Raw genomic sequence first — 17060 nt, 5'->3', positions numbered from 1 at the left:
CTAGTTATTTCTAAAACTAGCCAAAATTAAAATTACTACTTTGCAATGTTAGCCTTTTTATAACACTATGAACATGAACTTTGTGTTTAAAACTATGGCAAAAGATAACTTATACGGACTTATATTAGCTCCCAAGTCCAAAAAAAGTCACTTATTTAAAATGTGAAAGAGAAATGCAGGCTTAAAATATACACTCCAAGGGGGAAAAAAATTTACAGCCAAATTCTCCATTGAACACCTGACACACCTACACACACACACACACACACACACACACTTCCACAACACTTGCTTCCTTAGCACAAAAGTGATCTGTTCATTCAAAGCCTGAAGTGTCAAATTTTGCATAATTCTCTTTAAACTGAAATGCAAGTAATTGTTTCATTTAGGTCAAGTGGAGTTCTGTGTCTCTGTGGAAAAAGCCATTAGTTTGAGTGAGGCACATGACCCCAGCTTCGTCTTGTTCCCCAACTCACCAAGAAAAGTATATGCTTATAAAATATTTATCTACTTACCAGGTTAAAGACGGTTTCTACAATATCCCTATTGGACACTTCCCCAACTTCAACCAACCCCGTCAGCACAGCGAATTTCATTCTGATGCCCCTGATGGGGAGCCCTGGCTTCAGAGACGACGCACCCCCTTCCGCGGGGGCTTCTTCTTTCCCTCCGCCTCCCCCGTCACCACCTGTTGGTGGCCGGGAAAGGGCACGATTTTCTTCACTAGCCATTACTAGTTCCCGAGAAAGGACAACTCAGAGTCACCCTTGGGCCAGCAGCCGTTGCGCTAACAGGAGGCACAACACACGCAGACGCTAATGCAAAGGGGGTCTCTGTTGCAACTTGAGGAGAAACCCCAAAAGCAGTTGATGTGGAGAGAGTCCTTGGCGTCGCCCTCCTCCTCTCGGAGAATATTTGTCCAATCTCTCTCCCCGAGGCTGACAACAACGCCAAACCCTATTGGAAGATTAAGCAGATGTTAAATAGGCTAGGTCTGTCCTGGGATTTTTTAGGGAGGACAGGGAAATAGTTACTGTCTGTCAAATAAGTTACTAAAGGTACCCTGGGGCCAGCCGGCCGCTCCTCCCGGGCTCCAGCCGGCTCTGGCGAAGGCGGGTCCTGCAGGCCCGCGGGCAGGTCCCCTCCTCCCCCACCGCGCGCAGGTGGTGGGCGCAGGCAGGTGCACCGCGGGGAAACTGTCGCGGGGGCCAGGAGGGGGCCCCCCGCGACCACTGAGGTACAAAGTTCCTCCTCACCCCGAGACTCCGGCCTCGTCCTCACCCCCGCCGCCGGGGCGCAGAGAGACGGAGGTGGCAGCGGAGATCCAGGGCAGGAAAAGGCGGGGGAAGGGGGCGGTGACTCTCGCCAGCGCTCGGCCCAGGGGGAGGAGTGGAGCACCTCGCCCCGGCACCTGAGCTTCGCTGAGGAGGGGAGGGGAGGTGTGTGTTGGGGCGGGAAGGCAGGCCCGGCGCCACGGCGAGGAGAGGAGGTGGGGAGAGAGAGAGAAAGGTCAATGCACCTGGTCGCAGCCTCCAAGTTTGCCTAGTCCGCTCCCGCGGAGCCCGCGGCTGCCTACAACTCCATTGCTTTTCCTAGGCCGCCCCACCCCTGCGCTCAACCCTGCTCAAGCAACTCCCGCAGGCGCTAGCGACGCCGCAACTCGTGCTGCCGCGGGGGCTGAGGATGCTACTGCCACCGACGGCCCAGCCGAAGCGCGCGGGACTGCCCCTGTGCCCACTGGAGCTGCTGCCCGCCGCCATGACAGCGCCGAGGGCTGCCCGGCGCGGCGTGCGCGTGCGCGTGCGCGAGCGCGCGGGGCGGCGGGGCGAGCGGGCGCCCGGGCGGAGGCGGCCGCGAGGCTGAGTGGGGGACGCGCGGGCGGGCCCGGGAACCGCGAGTGAGTAAGGGAGCCAGCCGAGCTCGCGCTTCCTGGAGGGGGCGCGCGCCCGCCCGCCCGCCCGCCTCGGGAGCGCGCTGCTCAGGTAGTGCAGCCGCAGGGTTTCCTTCCGCACTCTAGCGCCCAGACCTTGCTTCGTGGAGTGCAGAGGCAAGTGTTGTTACTCTACGGCAGGTCTCTGGGTGCACAGGGAACGCGCCCCGCGTTGCCAAGGTGTCCTCTTGTTGGACTTGGAGGAAGGCCACCTGAGGGACCTTAGGAGTCGTGGAGGTGGCGGCGCGGAAGCCTCCCGGGAGCAGTCCCCACCCCTGACTGCGCTCAGCTGCTGCTCGCCCGCGGCGCTGGCGGTGACTGGGAAAGATTTCCACTGGGATGCCCGGGCAGCTGCCACGGCTCCGAAGGGAGGGACGGCGACAGGGAGAATTCCTTTCCACGCAGCTGCCGCCCAGCAAAGCTCGCCCACATTCTAAGAAGAGGATTCATTCCTGAGACAGCTGCTCAAAGCGGTGCAGGCGGGATTCACTGGGCCTGAAACTGGGAAGGGGGGACTTCCTCTCAATTTTCAAATGTGAAAGTTTGCCTGTTTCTCAGATTGATTAAGAAAAAAAAAAAAAAAAGAATGAGGATTTGAAGCCAGAATACTGCCATTCTCTTGGCCGTCACTGCTCACAGCAAAGCATTAATTCTAATGCATTAGTTTACAAAAATAAATAAATAAATAAATAAATAATAGCATAGGTGAGGTAGTTTTTCAACCTATTAGTATTCTCTTGGATAATACTTTAAAATACATGTTTAAAATACTCCCGGGTTCCTAAAATGAAAGCAAAGCAAAAGACCAGACCATGTAAAAGGAAATACTTTGAAGGAATCCAAAAACAAACAAAAACCTTACATTGGTTTGAGAAACTATTTACTGGAAAAGGAGTTATTTGAAATGCCCTTCAAAAGTAGACTGGATTTTAATTAACACATAGATATGTGAGAGAAGCAACATCAGAAAAAATTCTAGCACAGAAGTGTCTTTAGTGTTACACCTTTTTTAATTACTCAAAAAAAAAGATTTTTAAAAGGAGATCAGTTGCCTCAAAAAAATGGGTTTACATATTCCAAAGATGAAGCAGGCATTTTTCTGGTTCTGTAAATTGCTGGTTTGTGAGCTTTTAGGGTTAAAGGTAACATTAGTGATCTCCTGTTGCCAAAATCCCTGGGAAAAAAACAAAACAAAACAAAAACACCTCAGATGTCCCTGCAGGATGGAGAAAACTTTCACTTGGCCTTTCTCACACCTCTAGTTGGTAATATTTTGCTTCCTTGGATTTGAGCAGATAGTTTAAGCTCATGTGTCTGGTTTATAGGCACTAATAACTTGTTGAATAAAAGAAGCAGATGGCAAGAATGAAAATGCCCACATTGTTATGGTCCCAGTTATTTTCAAGGATCTGGGCTAAGGTTTGAGTCTCATGGATTTTTTTGAGATTATTGGTAACGCTGTTTTAGCTGTGAAACAAAAGTAGATACAGGACAACTAGCTAATTATCCCAAATTTTGTCATTTCCCAGCTTTATTTTTCTGCTCCCTGCTTTTCTTTGGAGATTCACTGCAGAAAGAAGCATAATAAAAGCAGAAGAGGAAACTCTGGCCTAGCCCAGCCCTGGTTAAAGTACAATCCCCTGTAGATTGCCGTTTAGATGTACAGTATATTGAGGGATGTTTTGGGCTAAGCAGTCTGCCATCAATTCATAAGCTCCTTAACAAGAATGTACATTGTAAATATTCTGTGTATACTGTACTATGTGGATTAAACAATGAACTTACTTGCTTTAATTTTTCTAGACCTGAAAGCCCTTGCTAGCAATTGAAGTGAGGAAAATTCTGTTGTAAATGGATGTTTTGATATGAAAAAGTTTTATCACGTCTATCTTTGCTGTTACTGGTAGAAGTTTGTGTAATCAGAAGCCTTCAAATAAACCATCAGCAGCTACCTTTGTAATGCCTGTTGAGCTTTATCATACACACAAGGGAGGGCTGGGGAGGAGAGAAAATGGAGAATGAGAAAAAAGATAGAAAAGAAAAAGTGGGAGGTAAAGCTTACCTTCTGGAAAGCCAAGTTCCCATTTCTTATGGCCATCTAGTTTGTATCTATCTGATACCAACATCTTGGAATTAAGTCCAAATATTATATATATATATATATATATATATATATATATATAATTTTCCTTATCTTAAGCCTATTGAAACCATGGCAGAAAACAAAAGAAACAGAGAAGTTGGAAGTTGGGTGTGGTAGTTAGCCTACAATTCCAGCTAAGGCCTGATGATTGTAAATTCAAGGCCTACCTAGACACCTTAATAAAACCTTATCTCAAAAAAAAATAAAAGTTATAAGAGGGTTGGAGGGGCTGGGGAATTGACTCAGAAGTTAAGAGCACTTGTTACCACTTGTTAAGATGGGGGTTCAGTTCCCAGCATCCACATGGTGACTCACAGCCATCTGTAACTCTAATTTCAGGGGATCTGACATCTGCCCTCTGTGGGCACCAAGCATGTTTGTGATGTATGTATAAACCCAAATCAAACAATCACACACAAAAAACAATAAAAATAATTGTTTTTTTCTTAAGAGTTTGGGGGTATATGTAGCTCAGTGGTAAAGAATGCTAGCATGTGTGAGGTCCTGGGTTCAATACCCAGGAGAGAGAGACAGACAGAGAGGTGTGAATTAGAGAGAGGTGAGGGAGGGAGAGAGAGAGGAGAGGGTTGCATTCAGAACAGGAAGCTTTCTGCATAACTCAGAAGAACTCAAGGAAAAAGAATGTAATTTCATACTGAAATCAAGATTATTGATCTATGAACTCTTACCTACATACAAAGAAAAAAAATGAGAACAAAGATGGGATGGAATTTTCTTTTATCAGGACAACAATCCACTCAATTGTAACGTATCAATCAGCACTTTGTAAATATATAAGTTAAATGATAACTTATAAGGAAAGTACAACCTATGGCTGGCAATGTACCTGTGTATGCCTCTGGATTTTGAATTTTAACTATTCTTTAGCATAACTTGGGAAAGCATAGGCTGAAATTCACGTTCCTAATTTGCTTCCTCTTGTGAGAAAGTCAAACATTTTTTAAATTATTTCTTGAATTTTTGAGACTTTCAGATATGGGTACTGTGTTTACATCATTTCCTTCCTTTCCCTTCCCTTCCAGCTCTTCACATGCCTCCCTCTCACTCCCTTTCAGATTTAAGACCTGTTCTTCTTTATTAATTTGTCTTAATATGTGTGAGAACCAGTCTCTAGTAACACACACAGAGGTGAGCCTGGGAACAGCAAGTTGTTTGTGACTGAACTAGAAGTTAAGCTAATGAGATAGGGCAGACAGTGATAAACTTGGTTAAGGACCAAATTCCATCCTGAGGATAATCATCTCTCTACCTTGAAAAGACTCTGAGCAATAAAGTAACTTTTTTACTAGCCTCTTAAGAAAATTACTAGAAACTTTCAACTTACACTACATATTTCAGTAGAGTTAGCCACTGTATGTTATTGGTGGACTGCAGTTTCGTGGTTTCACCAAATACTAATAGGTGATTCACTTTAAGGCTTTTCCTCAGAAATTTGAGAAAATAAAGGTAAAATATCAATGTCATTGCCTCATAGATACATGCCACAATATCTTTAGTAAGGAATATGGAAACATAGATATTGTTTAGCTGTAACCATATACCTACAACTTATACACTATTACTGTGTGTTTCATGTAGTTCTGGAAAAGGGATATGGTGTGACTATATTATCACCTTTGACATATGAGCAGCTAGCCCCAATCATAGTAAATGCCATCTTGAGTTGTTACAGCTTAATTCAGTGGGTCTCAATGATGGGTCTTTATAGTCACCTGGCACTTTACCGTCACCTAAAACCTTTTATAAATCCCAGTACCTAGACCCATTAAGTCAGAATCATGAGTAAAATCCAGACGTCAAAATTTTATTACAGACTTCTGGGCAATTATTTTGTTTGTTTTTCTTTTAGTTTTGTTTGTTTTGTTTTGTTAGAGGCAGCTTCTTAATATGTAACCATGGCTAGCCTGTAATTTGCTACATAGGACAGACTGGCCTTGAGATCTGCCTGCCGCTGCCTCCCAAGTGCAGGGGTTATAGACCTATGTCACCGCATTGGCCCTAGCTAATTCTTATGTGAAGCAATAACCACTGAGATCATTTATCTTTTATTTGATTTTATAATACCCTTTTGATAACATATAAAGAGTTTAATGAGATTTGTATGGTTTTATATAGTGGCTTTTTTGTTTTGTTTTTATATTATTTTGTAGACCAAGTCTTACTACAGAGCATAGTTTGGCCTCAAGTTTCCCATCTCCCAGCATCAGGTTCCCAAGTGCCAGGATTACAGTCATGTATGAACCACTGTACCCAGATTATGAGGATGTGTTGTTTAGGGGTTTTGTTTGCTCTTTAAACTGAAATCTCACTCTATTGCCCAGGCTGGTCTTGAATTCCTGGCTTTAGTGATCCTCCTGCTTCATTCAGGCACCTGAGTAGCTAGGACAAGAAGATTGAGTCTAGTGTTATTTAAAATCAACATGTATGAAGATTTTAGTAGCACTTAGTAAGAAGATTACTAAAATAACCTACAGTGTCACCAAATCTGGATGGTCTGATTTTTTCCTAACAGCATTAGCTGTCTAAATGAGGAAAGAAAGCTGAGTGTCTGTGTAAAGAAAATACATTTGCTAGATTTCATACTAAAGACAAAACAACTGTGGTGTGAAACGTTTAAATAACTGATTTCTAAAGCAAATGTAGTTACTGAACTGGAAATGATAATTAACATTATAATTTCCAGGGTGTAAGTGAGATTAGTGGAACTACAGTAGAAGTGATATGCTGTACAGTAAAATTAGAAGGCCTTTGTTGCTCTGCTAAATTAAACCTTCTTTAATAGGTCCTCTGTCAGTAAGACTTTGTGTTTAATCTCGTTAAAAAGGGTATTTTGCTTATGTCATTTTAATTTGATGAGAAAAGACTAATACAGAAAGTAACACTTAGCAGTACCCAAGATCTGTTTCTAGTTACATGAGTCAAAACTGTAAAGGCTTGAAAGAAAAACATAATTCTATGAACTGAGGTCCTGGAAAATGAGTTACGACTAAGCAGTAGAAACAAGTCTAGTCAGCTACCTCCAGATCATGACACATACTCATTTCATTCTGCCTGTGGGTTTCTTTACAGATGGATGAGAAGTAAGAGAATTTTATTTCCCTGTTTTTCAATTTTCCCTTAGCCATTATTAGCCGAGATTAACAAGGTACACAGAATAATCAAACAAGCAAACAGCTGTGTTTGTTATTATTCTGCATATGTACACGATGCTTGTGTGGGGACACAGCTGCCTGTTACATTAGATGTGTGATGGACAGAGAACATCTATGTAGAGCCAGTTCTATGGGAGTTCTTGGAATTGAACTCAGGTCATCAGGCTTTGTAGCAAATACCCCAAGCTGACCCAAGCAAAAAGGTATTTTTTGTTCCTTAGGTTGCCAAATATTTGACTGCTAGGAAGCAAAACTAAATTCATTTTTAGTACTATTTAATTGATTCAGGAAATGTAGATAAATATTACCTTCACAATAAAAATTATTTAAAAAAAACACATTTCTGGAGTTTTGATTACAAATTCAGAGATAAGTGTGGCTGACTGGCTGTGTGTGAAAAGTACATAGTGATCAACTAAGAATAAAAGCAAAAGCTAGGAAAAAACAAGAACAAAAAGTCAGGTATAGTGATGCATGCCTTTAATCCCAGCACTTGGAAGACAGGGACAGGAGAATCTCTCTGGTCAATATAGCAAATTCTCTAATAGTCGGGACTACACAAAGAGAACCTGTCTAAAACAAGCCAACAAACAAAAAAGAGCAAAAAAGCCAGGTACAGTCAAAAGTTCCTGTAGTGCTACCTACTTAAGAGCCTAAAAGTTTGAGACCAGTGTGTGCAACATAGTAAGCTGTCCCTGTCCAAAAAAAAAAAAAGGTAAGTGAAGGCACAGATGTACAAACAAGGTAGAAAATGAAAAGGGGAAAATTCAAATATATGCAAGTATATAAGGATGTAATGTGAATGTAGGTCCTTTGCAGACACATCTCAGAATATACATATGCATACATATGCACACATGCACCTTTTTGTCTGTGCGTATGTGTGTGCATGTGTAGGTAGGTAGGTCAGAAGACAACCACTGGTGTCAACCCTTTCCTTCTACCTTCTTGGAGACAGGGTGGTGGCACTTGTTTCCTCTGTGTACACAGGCTAGTTTGCCCAGGAACTTCTGGGGCTCCCATGTCTCTGCTTCCCATCTTTTTGTAGATTTTTCTGAATTTTCTGAACTCTACACAGTTAATATTAATTGCTCTATAGTGTGACTGGTACCTCTTACAATAGGAACACAGCGATTACTGATAGGGAAACTATTGCTTCCAGGTTTACTTGGGTCCCAAAGATTGAAATTCAGTCTCGAAGGCAGTGCTTTACCAACAGAACCTTCTTCCCCCCTCTAGATACATTTTGATGCCAGCTAGTAAAAGGGCTAAGGATTAAGAGTTCATGCCAAGTTGGGCGTTGGTGGTGCACGCCTTTAATCCCAGCACTCTGGAGGCAGAGGCAGAGGCAGGTAGATCTCTGTGAGTTCAAGACCAACCTGGTCTACAGAGCAAGTTCCAGGACAGGTTCCAAAAAAGATGCAGAGAAATGCTGTCTCGAAAAACAAAAAAGAGTTCAGGCCATCCTGACAAATTCTAGAATAAAAAAAAAAAAAAAAAAAAAAGTACTTTGAAAATACAGTAGGACAAACTAAATCCCATGATTTACTAATGTATCATGTGAAAGAGAGAGAAAAGAAGATGTCCCACAGGTTTTTTGTTGTTGTTGTTTTGTTTTGTTTTGTTTTTTCCCCCTTGAGCAATTGCCGGATTGACATTGACTGAAGTAGAGATGACTGGGTTAGGCTGAGAAGGGCTGACAGTGAAATCAAGGATGAGCTTCATTCATTTGTCATTGGCCTGGCTCTCGAAGTCATTTTAAATCCTTTATTTTCTGCCTCTGAGGTAGATGATAAAGAGACCTATCTCCAGGCCTGCAGATATTTGAAATGTAGAGGTGATAAATTGTGGAGAAAGTGGAGACTAGAGACAATGGTGGAGAATACATAGGAAATAAGAAAATAGAGTCACCAGGGTCAAAAGAGGGAGCATCACAAGGAGGAAAATCCTCAAGATGTGCTTGTGCCCACTCACGGTCGGGAAGGTGGTACTGACTGATGGGAACGTGTGGGGCATGTCTGCAACTGTGCCTGCACTGCATCTGCATTCTCAGGCACCCTTCTTACCCTTCCTTCCCCACAACTATAATCTGCATGAAATGGGATGATGTATTTGTTATTCTGCTTACTGTAGTTCTCTATTGTACTTTAAATACCATTACAAAAGGAATGCATGTCATTGTTGTGTAACTGTAATCCCAACACTCAAGAGGCTTGAAAGCTGGAATCCAGCCTAGGCTATAGAGTGTGACTTTATTTTAAGAAAACAAAACAAGCCTTTAATCCCAGCATTCAGGAGATAGAAGCAGGTAATGAAGCCAGCCTGGTCTACAGAGTGAGCTCCAGGAAAGCTAGAGCTACACAGAAAGAAAACCACTGTCTCAAAAAGCAAAAAACAAAACAACAACAATAAGAAAAAGAAGTAATTGGTGTTAACTGTGTAAAGTTTGGAAAATTAAGAAAAAAAAAAATGGGAACAATAACCCATGCTGTGGAATAATCTTTCTGTACACTGTGTGAATGTATGTCACTGTGATTTGTTTAATAAACAAGCTGACTGGCTGACTGGCCAATAGCTGAACAGGATAAAATTAGGTAGGAAAGCCAAACTGAGAATAATGGGATGAGGAAGGGCGGAGTCAGAGGAGTTGCCAGCCAGACACAGGATGAGTCAGACATACAAAATGGGACAGAGGTAAAAGCCACAAGCCTTGAGGCAGCACATAGATTAGTAGACACGTATTAAGTTGTAAGAGCTAGTTAGTAACAAGCCTGAACTATTGGCCAAGCATTTGTAATTTTTTAAAGCATTTATAATTTATATTGTCTTCAAATCAGTTATTAGAGAAGCAGCTGCCAGTTATTTGGGAGCAGGCAGTGGGGACAGGAAAACTCTGCCTACAAATCTATTTGCTGGTAATTGCAACACCCAAAAGTAATGGTACTAAACCTGGCGTAGGCATGTATTCTGTTTAAAGAATATCTATTATGAACAAGACAGCTGTAAACAGACTTGAAGTCTGCTTTTTTTCACTGGGACATTATATGAAACATTGCTGTTCCATTGGCCTTTAAAAGCATGACTTTAATAACTATAAATTATTACATGAGATTACTAAACCATGGTTTAGGCTATTATCTGTTTTACATAATATTTGGCCATTATTGCAAACATCATGAGCTTGTATAACAGTTAACTAAGAGCATAGATGGCACCAAACACTTTACTTAAACACTGCTTCTACAACTTACTAGCATTATACATTTGAGAAATTTTTTGTTTGGTTTTTTTTTGGGGGGGGTAGGTTTTATTGTTATTTTGTTTTCTTGAGATATGGTCTCGTGTAGTCCAGTCTGGCCTCTTGCTTAATGTACAGCTGAGGATGAGCTTGAACTCCTGATTACAAGGTCTAGTTCGAAGCTGAGTTTCCTACCTTTGCCACTCAAGTGTCAGAATCACAGGCATGTGCCATCAAAACTGCTCTAGTGAAATAATTGAATAAGTCATTGAACTTTGCATTTCTTCCTCTATAAAATGTTTATACTAAGATGATTATAGCGTGGCAGCCTATAGGCAATCAATCAGTACATAATAAAAATAAGCCAATTGTACAATAAATAAAGCATAATTATTTTAAATTTTTGTAAAAAATATGAAAACTATTTTTCTGGTGAATGTGTCTGTTCAGTTTCTTATCTACTGGTGATTAGCATCTGTGGCAGTCATATAAAGTTCTTTGGGTTACAGATCTTATTTATTTCTTGAAACAGAAGAGCAGGAGAGGTCATTTTTCTTTGTTTTCTATTCCTTTTTCTGTTTCCATTGTTCCAATTGTTCCTCTCCCCCCCTCCCTTTCTCCCTGTCCCTCTTTCTCCCTCTTCCTTTCCCTCTCTTCCCTGCTGCTGCTGCTTCTGCTGCTGCTGTTGTTAATTTTAGAGGGGCTTGCTTATTGTTTTTGTTTGAAACAGGATCTCACCAAGTAACCCTGACTGGCCTGGAACTCACTATGTAGACCAGTCACCCTTGAACTCACACTGAGTGCTAGGATTAAAGTCATGTCCACCATGTTTGTTGTTCTTGATAGTGGATTTCTCTTTGCTTATGAGTAGTCTACAAGTAAGATGACTAGAACTAACCATCACCAGCACACGGGAACCAGTTTCTGCTCTGCCTGCTCAGGTCACTCTGTTGTCTACTTCATCTCTGCAGTCTTTTGCAGGTGAAGGAGAGAAGACTACACAAAGTTCATACCATAGCTACAAAGAGTAGTTACTGGATTCCCTCTCACCCATCAACAACGCCATCACCCTAGGCCCTTCGTGGAACCCATCACCTGCTCCTAGACTACAAAATTCTCTTGATTTTTCACCTCAGTGTGTCCTTTTGTCCCTGTGTCAGCAGTTATTCTGACTTCTTTTGTAGTGAACTCAGCTCTCAATTATGTCCTAATGATTTTTTAATCACTGGAAATCTTTCAGGGTCTACATGGAAGCTCATGAAATCAAAAGCTTGGTCAGCATTTCTTTAGAGGAAAATAGCAGCAGTCAAGCTGGAGAGATGGTTCAGCAATTAAGAGCACTGACTCTTCTTCCAGAGGGCCCAATTCAATTCCCAGCACCCACAAGACATCCAACAACCAATTCCAGATGTGTATGAAACCCTATTCTGGCATTCAAGGGCAATGCACACACATGGTACACAGACATACATACACACATAGAGGCAAACACCCATATACATAAGATAAAAAAATAAATCTTTAACATTAAAAAGAAAACAAAAAGCAGTAGCAGCCAAACACCTTCCATTATGCACCCTCCCTAAACAAACACTTATTCTGTGGATTGTTAGCTGTCTGCTGTGGTCTCTTTCTACTAGGTTCAGTGTGACATGGAAATTAGAGACAATGCAGGTATTTTATTTACACAGCCTTCATTTCTATTTACAAAATTTCTTTTTGGCCTTTGCAGAGCTCTAATCCACTCACCCCCATTGTTGTACCTGTCAATCCAACTCTAACCATTAACCAATGAGCAGGAAGGCCTAAAGTCAGGTTCTGATGGCAGAAGTGGGAGGGGTACCCATCAAACTGGTTTGACTACCTCAAGCCTGATTGATTACCCTAGTTTTAACAAAGAAAAGAAAAAACTTAGAAAATAACACCATTCTGGATTTCCCAAAACTGAAATTGAATTTAGGAGCCATGCACAACTACCAATCAACATGCTTCGCTCTCAGAAATGTATGTATTACATTTATTGTAGTGGGGGGGGTAGATGCATACGACAATATATGTGTTCATGTCAGAAGATAACTTGCAAGAGTCAATTCTGCCATGTGTATACCTGGGATCACATTTAGTTCATGAGGCCTTTACACAGGACTTTACCCAATGAGTCAATCCACTGGCCCACTTCTGAGTGCTAGGATTACAAGTGTGACAAGGAAACTGTACGGGATGGTTTTGTGTGTCAACTTCACACAAGCTATAGAGCCATCAGAGGAAGGAGCCTCAGCTGAGGAAATGCCTCCTTGAGATCCGACTGTTTTCTCATTTTGTGATCAATGGCAGAGGGTCCAGCCCATGGTGGGTGGTGCTATCCCTGGGCTGCTGGTCCTGGGTTCTATATGAAGGTGGGTTGAGCAAGCCAGGAGAAGCAAGTCAGTAAGCAGCAGGTCCCCTTCATGGCCTCTGCATCAGCTTCAGCCTCTGGGATCCTGCCCTGTTTGAGCTCCTGTCCTGACTTCTTTCAGTGATGAACAGCAATGCTGAAATGTAAGCCTAATAAACCCTTTCCTCCCCAACTTCCTTTTGGGTCATGGAGTTTCATTGCAGCAACAGAAACCCTAATAAGGCAGAAACCCTGTATGTACAATGCTGGGAATCAAACCCAGGACCTCATACATACTAAGTTAGCACTCTACTGAGTGAGTTACAACCCGAGCATCTGCTCCCCCTTTTGTAATGAACTACTGATAACTTTTAAATGGGACACTTCTTGAGATTGTGCAAATACTGCATTGAGTGATTTATTTAACTTTTAAACTAGTAGACAAACTAACAGGTTTCCTTGTGGTATATTTTCATGCAAATTTTGTTTGGTTGATCCTTCCACCCATTCTTACTTCCTCTCTTTCTGCCCACTCTTAGTTGCACACACTTTTCATCACCTTAGGGCTGCTCTGCTGGGGAATCATATTTCTGTACACGGTGTGAATATATGATGCTATAACTGCTTTAATAAGCAGGCTGACTGGCCAATAGCTGAACAGGATAAAGTTAGGTAGGAACGCCAAACTGCGAATGATGGGAGGAGAAAGGGGAGTCTGAGGAGTCACCAGCCAGATGCAGAACGAGTCAGACCCACCAATGGGATAGAGGTAAAAGCAACATGGCAGAATGTACATGAAGAGAAATGGGTTAATTTAAGTTATACAAGTTAGGTAGTAACAAGCCTAAGTTATTAGCCAAGCATTTGTAATTAATATTAAGCCTCTGAATATTTGAGAATGCCTGCAGGACAGGAAAACTCTGCCTACAGCTCTGAATGCATAGCTTTGGAGAGGTGAATTGCTCTTCCCAACTCCATAGACTGTACACCTTGGAATGAAAGAGTTGCTAGTCCCCATGTTAACATGTCCAGCCTAGGAGCTGCGTATCCCTTCAGGTAAATGCTAGTATTTAGTAGAAATTAAAGGAAGGGATATATTAAACATCCACTCACTATTATTTACTTATTTGTTTGTCCATTTATTTATCTACTTATGTATGTATGTATTTATGGTTTTTTAAGGCAAGGACTTATATATCCAAAGTCAGCCTTAAAGTGCTGATCCTCCTGTGTTTTACCTTCCCATTGCTATAATTTTATAAGTATACAACATTACATTTGGTTATTAATATAAGTTCTGGGGACCAAACTCAGGTCTTCATGTTTCTGAGGAAAGCACTTTACTGACTGAGCTCTCTCCCAGCCCCTTCCAGGGTCATTTTTAATTGCCCTTTCCTCTTAGAGCCATCAAAGCTGTTTAAGCTCCTTGCCCACCTCTACCTTACTGTGCTTTGTCTTTGAGCTACCTCCTGGGAACTAGATGTGGTGTGCTTTCCATAGAAGTTTGTGATCAAATGGAAGGAGTAAATGCTCAATATAGAAACTTTAGGGGGCCTTATGATTGCCATATCCCAACTGGAATCCATTTTTGTTCTTTGTCACTCAAGGATGACTAAGATGTAACTTGGATGGTAGAGTGCTATGTCCTAACACATGAAGCACTGGATTTGATCTCTAGTCCTGCAGAAACTGGGAATTGCTGTGGGATGTCTGTCTCTGTGCTGTGAATATGTGCTGCTCTCATTGGTTGATAAACAAAGTTGCTTTGACTATGGCAAGGCAGGATAGAGCCAGGTGAAAAAATACAAGCAGAGATACAGGAGAAGAAAGGTGTAGTCTGGAAGATGACAGCTAGCCACAGAGGAAGCAAGACATGTAAAAAATGAGGCAACAAGCCACGAGCCACATGGCAAAGCATTGATTAAAAGAAAAATATGGGTTAATTTAAATGTAAGAGATATCTAGTAATAAGCCTGAGCCATTGACCAAACATTTATAGAAAATATTAGGCCTCTGAGTGGTTATTCGGGAACTGGTGGGTAGAAGAGAAACCTCTGATTCTTTCAAATTTCCATAGGGCCTGAGAAAGCTTGAGAGAGAGAGAGAGAGAGAGAGAGAGAGAGAGAGAGAGAGAGAGAGGACTCCTTTAAGAGTTTCTGCAGGAGACAATTGAACTGAGCTAGTGGGAGCTCACAGACTCTGAACTGACAGCTGTGGAACCTGCATGGGACTGAACTAGGCCCTTTGAATGTGGGTGTCAGTTATATGGCTTGATCTGCCTACATGCCCATCAAGAAAGTACATTAAGAAAATGCACAAGCCTGGTATGGCAGCCATGCCTTTGGCAGATAGATCTCTATAAGTTTATAGTGAGTTCTAGGCTAGCCAGACTAAAATAATGAGACCCTGTCACCAAAAAAAAAAAAAAAAAAAAAAAAGGAAGGAAAAACAAAAGAAAGTATGCTATGTACACAAAAAGTGTTACTCTGCCATAAAGATAAAACTCATGGCCTTTGCAGGAAAATGAATGGAGGTGAAGATTAGCATGTTAAGTCACTCTCAGAAAGATAAGCACTGAATGCTCCTGAAATACACAGAATCTGGGAGGGGACTCATGAAGTAAAACGGGAACTATTAGGAAAGAGGAAAGTGATTGGGGGAAGAGGATAAGAGAAGGGAATAGAGGCTAGAGAGATGGCTCAGTAGTTGAGTACCAGCTGCTCTTCCAGAAGACACAGGTTAGATTCCAAACACCCACATACAATTTCCTTTCTTTGGTGCTAGGACTAAAAACCCAGGGTCTTTCTTATAGTACCACCTATCTGCACTCATCTCATCTCCAGACCCCCCCATTTATTGATTGATTGATTGATTGATTGATTGATTGATTGAGAGGGGAGTTTAGGCTGATCCTGAACTTCTGGGGCCTCTGTCTTTTCTTCCCAAATAAGGAGATTAAATGTTAGTGTTTTGCTGCATGAATGAGGATATGTAGGTGTTATTTGTTTTGTTTTTTGAGATGCAGTCCCTTGTGTCCCAGCCTTGCCTCAAACTCAAGAAGAATGATCTTGAACTCCTGACACTGTTAGCTCTACCTCTCAAACTCTGGGGATGGGGGTGGCTTACAGATGGTCACCACCACACCTGGCTTAAGAATATGTTCCTTTAAAAACAAAAACTTAGGGGGTGAACTGGAAGGAAGATTAAAGTGTTGAATTTTGCAGATGGATGAGGAAGTACAATGCTGATCAAAGACCATTCATTACCTTTCCTGATGATGCTTGGTGACCTTCAAGAGAACTATTGCAGTAAATTACAAGAAACCAGGTTAATTAAGGTTGAAGAGTGAGTAGGTGTTGACAAGTAGCCAGCATGGAAGACAGACCATAATTGTGAGTATGCAGTTCCATCCTAAGTTAATCCCCAGCAAACGTGGCACATTAGCACCCTCCCCAGCTCCAGACAAGCTGCATGCTACAGCCTCCTCTTCACACGCAGGCTATCTAATAATATTCCATCTCCAGTTTTGTTCTTTGTATTCCAAGATAATCTGAGAGTCTAGTGTCAACTATCCTGAAACTCTGGATCCTTTCCCTAATTGCTTCTGATTCAAGAGTTTTGTTTTGTACAAACCCCAGCAACATAGAATCTATAATCATTTTTTTTTTCTGGCACTTAACACGTCCTCCAAATCAGCCTGGTATTAATGGTAGATTGAATGCATATGCCTGGAAGAAACAGCTACATTTTAACAAATACTTGTACCCAGGCATCATGGTACATGCCTGCAGTCCCAGCACTGAGAAACTGAAGCATGATGATCACAAGTTTGAAGCCAGCTTGGGCTACATAGCCAGACTTTTTCTCACCACACAAACAAGCAGAAACAAAAAACAAAAACAAAAGACTTTTACTATTAAGATAATATCCACTCAAATATAGTATTATTTATGTAGAGCCAGGCAAGAAAACTGTGATAGGAACCGGAGAGATCCCATGCCCTCTTCTGGCCTGCGTAACCAGGCACACAAGTAACCAGGCACACAAGTGTTTTACAGACAACATTGTAGTGAGATACTCACTTTGTCAGCATCTGTGGCACTGACCACGCCCATTGGGGGTGGATTGACTGGAACTGAACAGGGGAACTAGGTTTGAGGAGGAGCCCCCAGATCGCTCTCTCTGGCTGGCTGTGGCGGAGA

General features: G+C 42.0%; 2 protein-coding genes across 10 annotated transcripts in view; one reads left to right on the top strand and one right to left on the bottom strand.

Annotated features, from left to right (window-relative positions):
* The window catches only part of Lrba (LPS responsive beige-like anchor protein), a 552647-nt gene extending 550871 nt beyond the window's left edge, over positions 1-1776 (bottom strand). For 5 of the 6 annotated variants that reach the window (XM_051199359.1, XM_051199362.1, XM_051199361.1 and 2 more), the window contains exons 1-2: positions 1520-1776; positions 516-957 (exon numbers count right to left, since the gene is read on the bottom strand). In XM_051199359.1, coding sequence (XP_051055316.1) covers positions 516-731 — 216 coding nt within the window. In that variant the 5' untranslated portion in view covers positions 732-957; positions 1520-1776. Of the gene's footprint in view, positions 1-515; positions 958-1256; positions 1379-1519 lie in introns of those variants that run through there. The other variant, XM_051199360.1, reaches the window with a different exon arrangement.
* Kirrel1 (kirre like nephrin family adhesion molecule 1) overlaps positions 1-17060 on the top strand; it is a 1148154-nt gene that overhangs the window by 911084 nt on the left and 220010 nt on the right. The window lies entirely within an intron of this gene.

Source organism: Phodopus roborovskii, unplaced genomic scaffold (assembly GCF_943737965.1).
Source record: "Phodopus roborovskii unplaced genomic scaffold, PHOROB, whole genome shotgun sequence".
Taxonomy (NCBI): Eukaryota; Metazoa; Chordata; class Mammalia; order Rodentia; family Cricetidae; genus Phodopus; species Phodopus roborovskii.
This window is presented reverse-complemented; position numbering and strand designations above follow the sequence as displayed.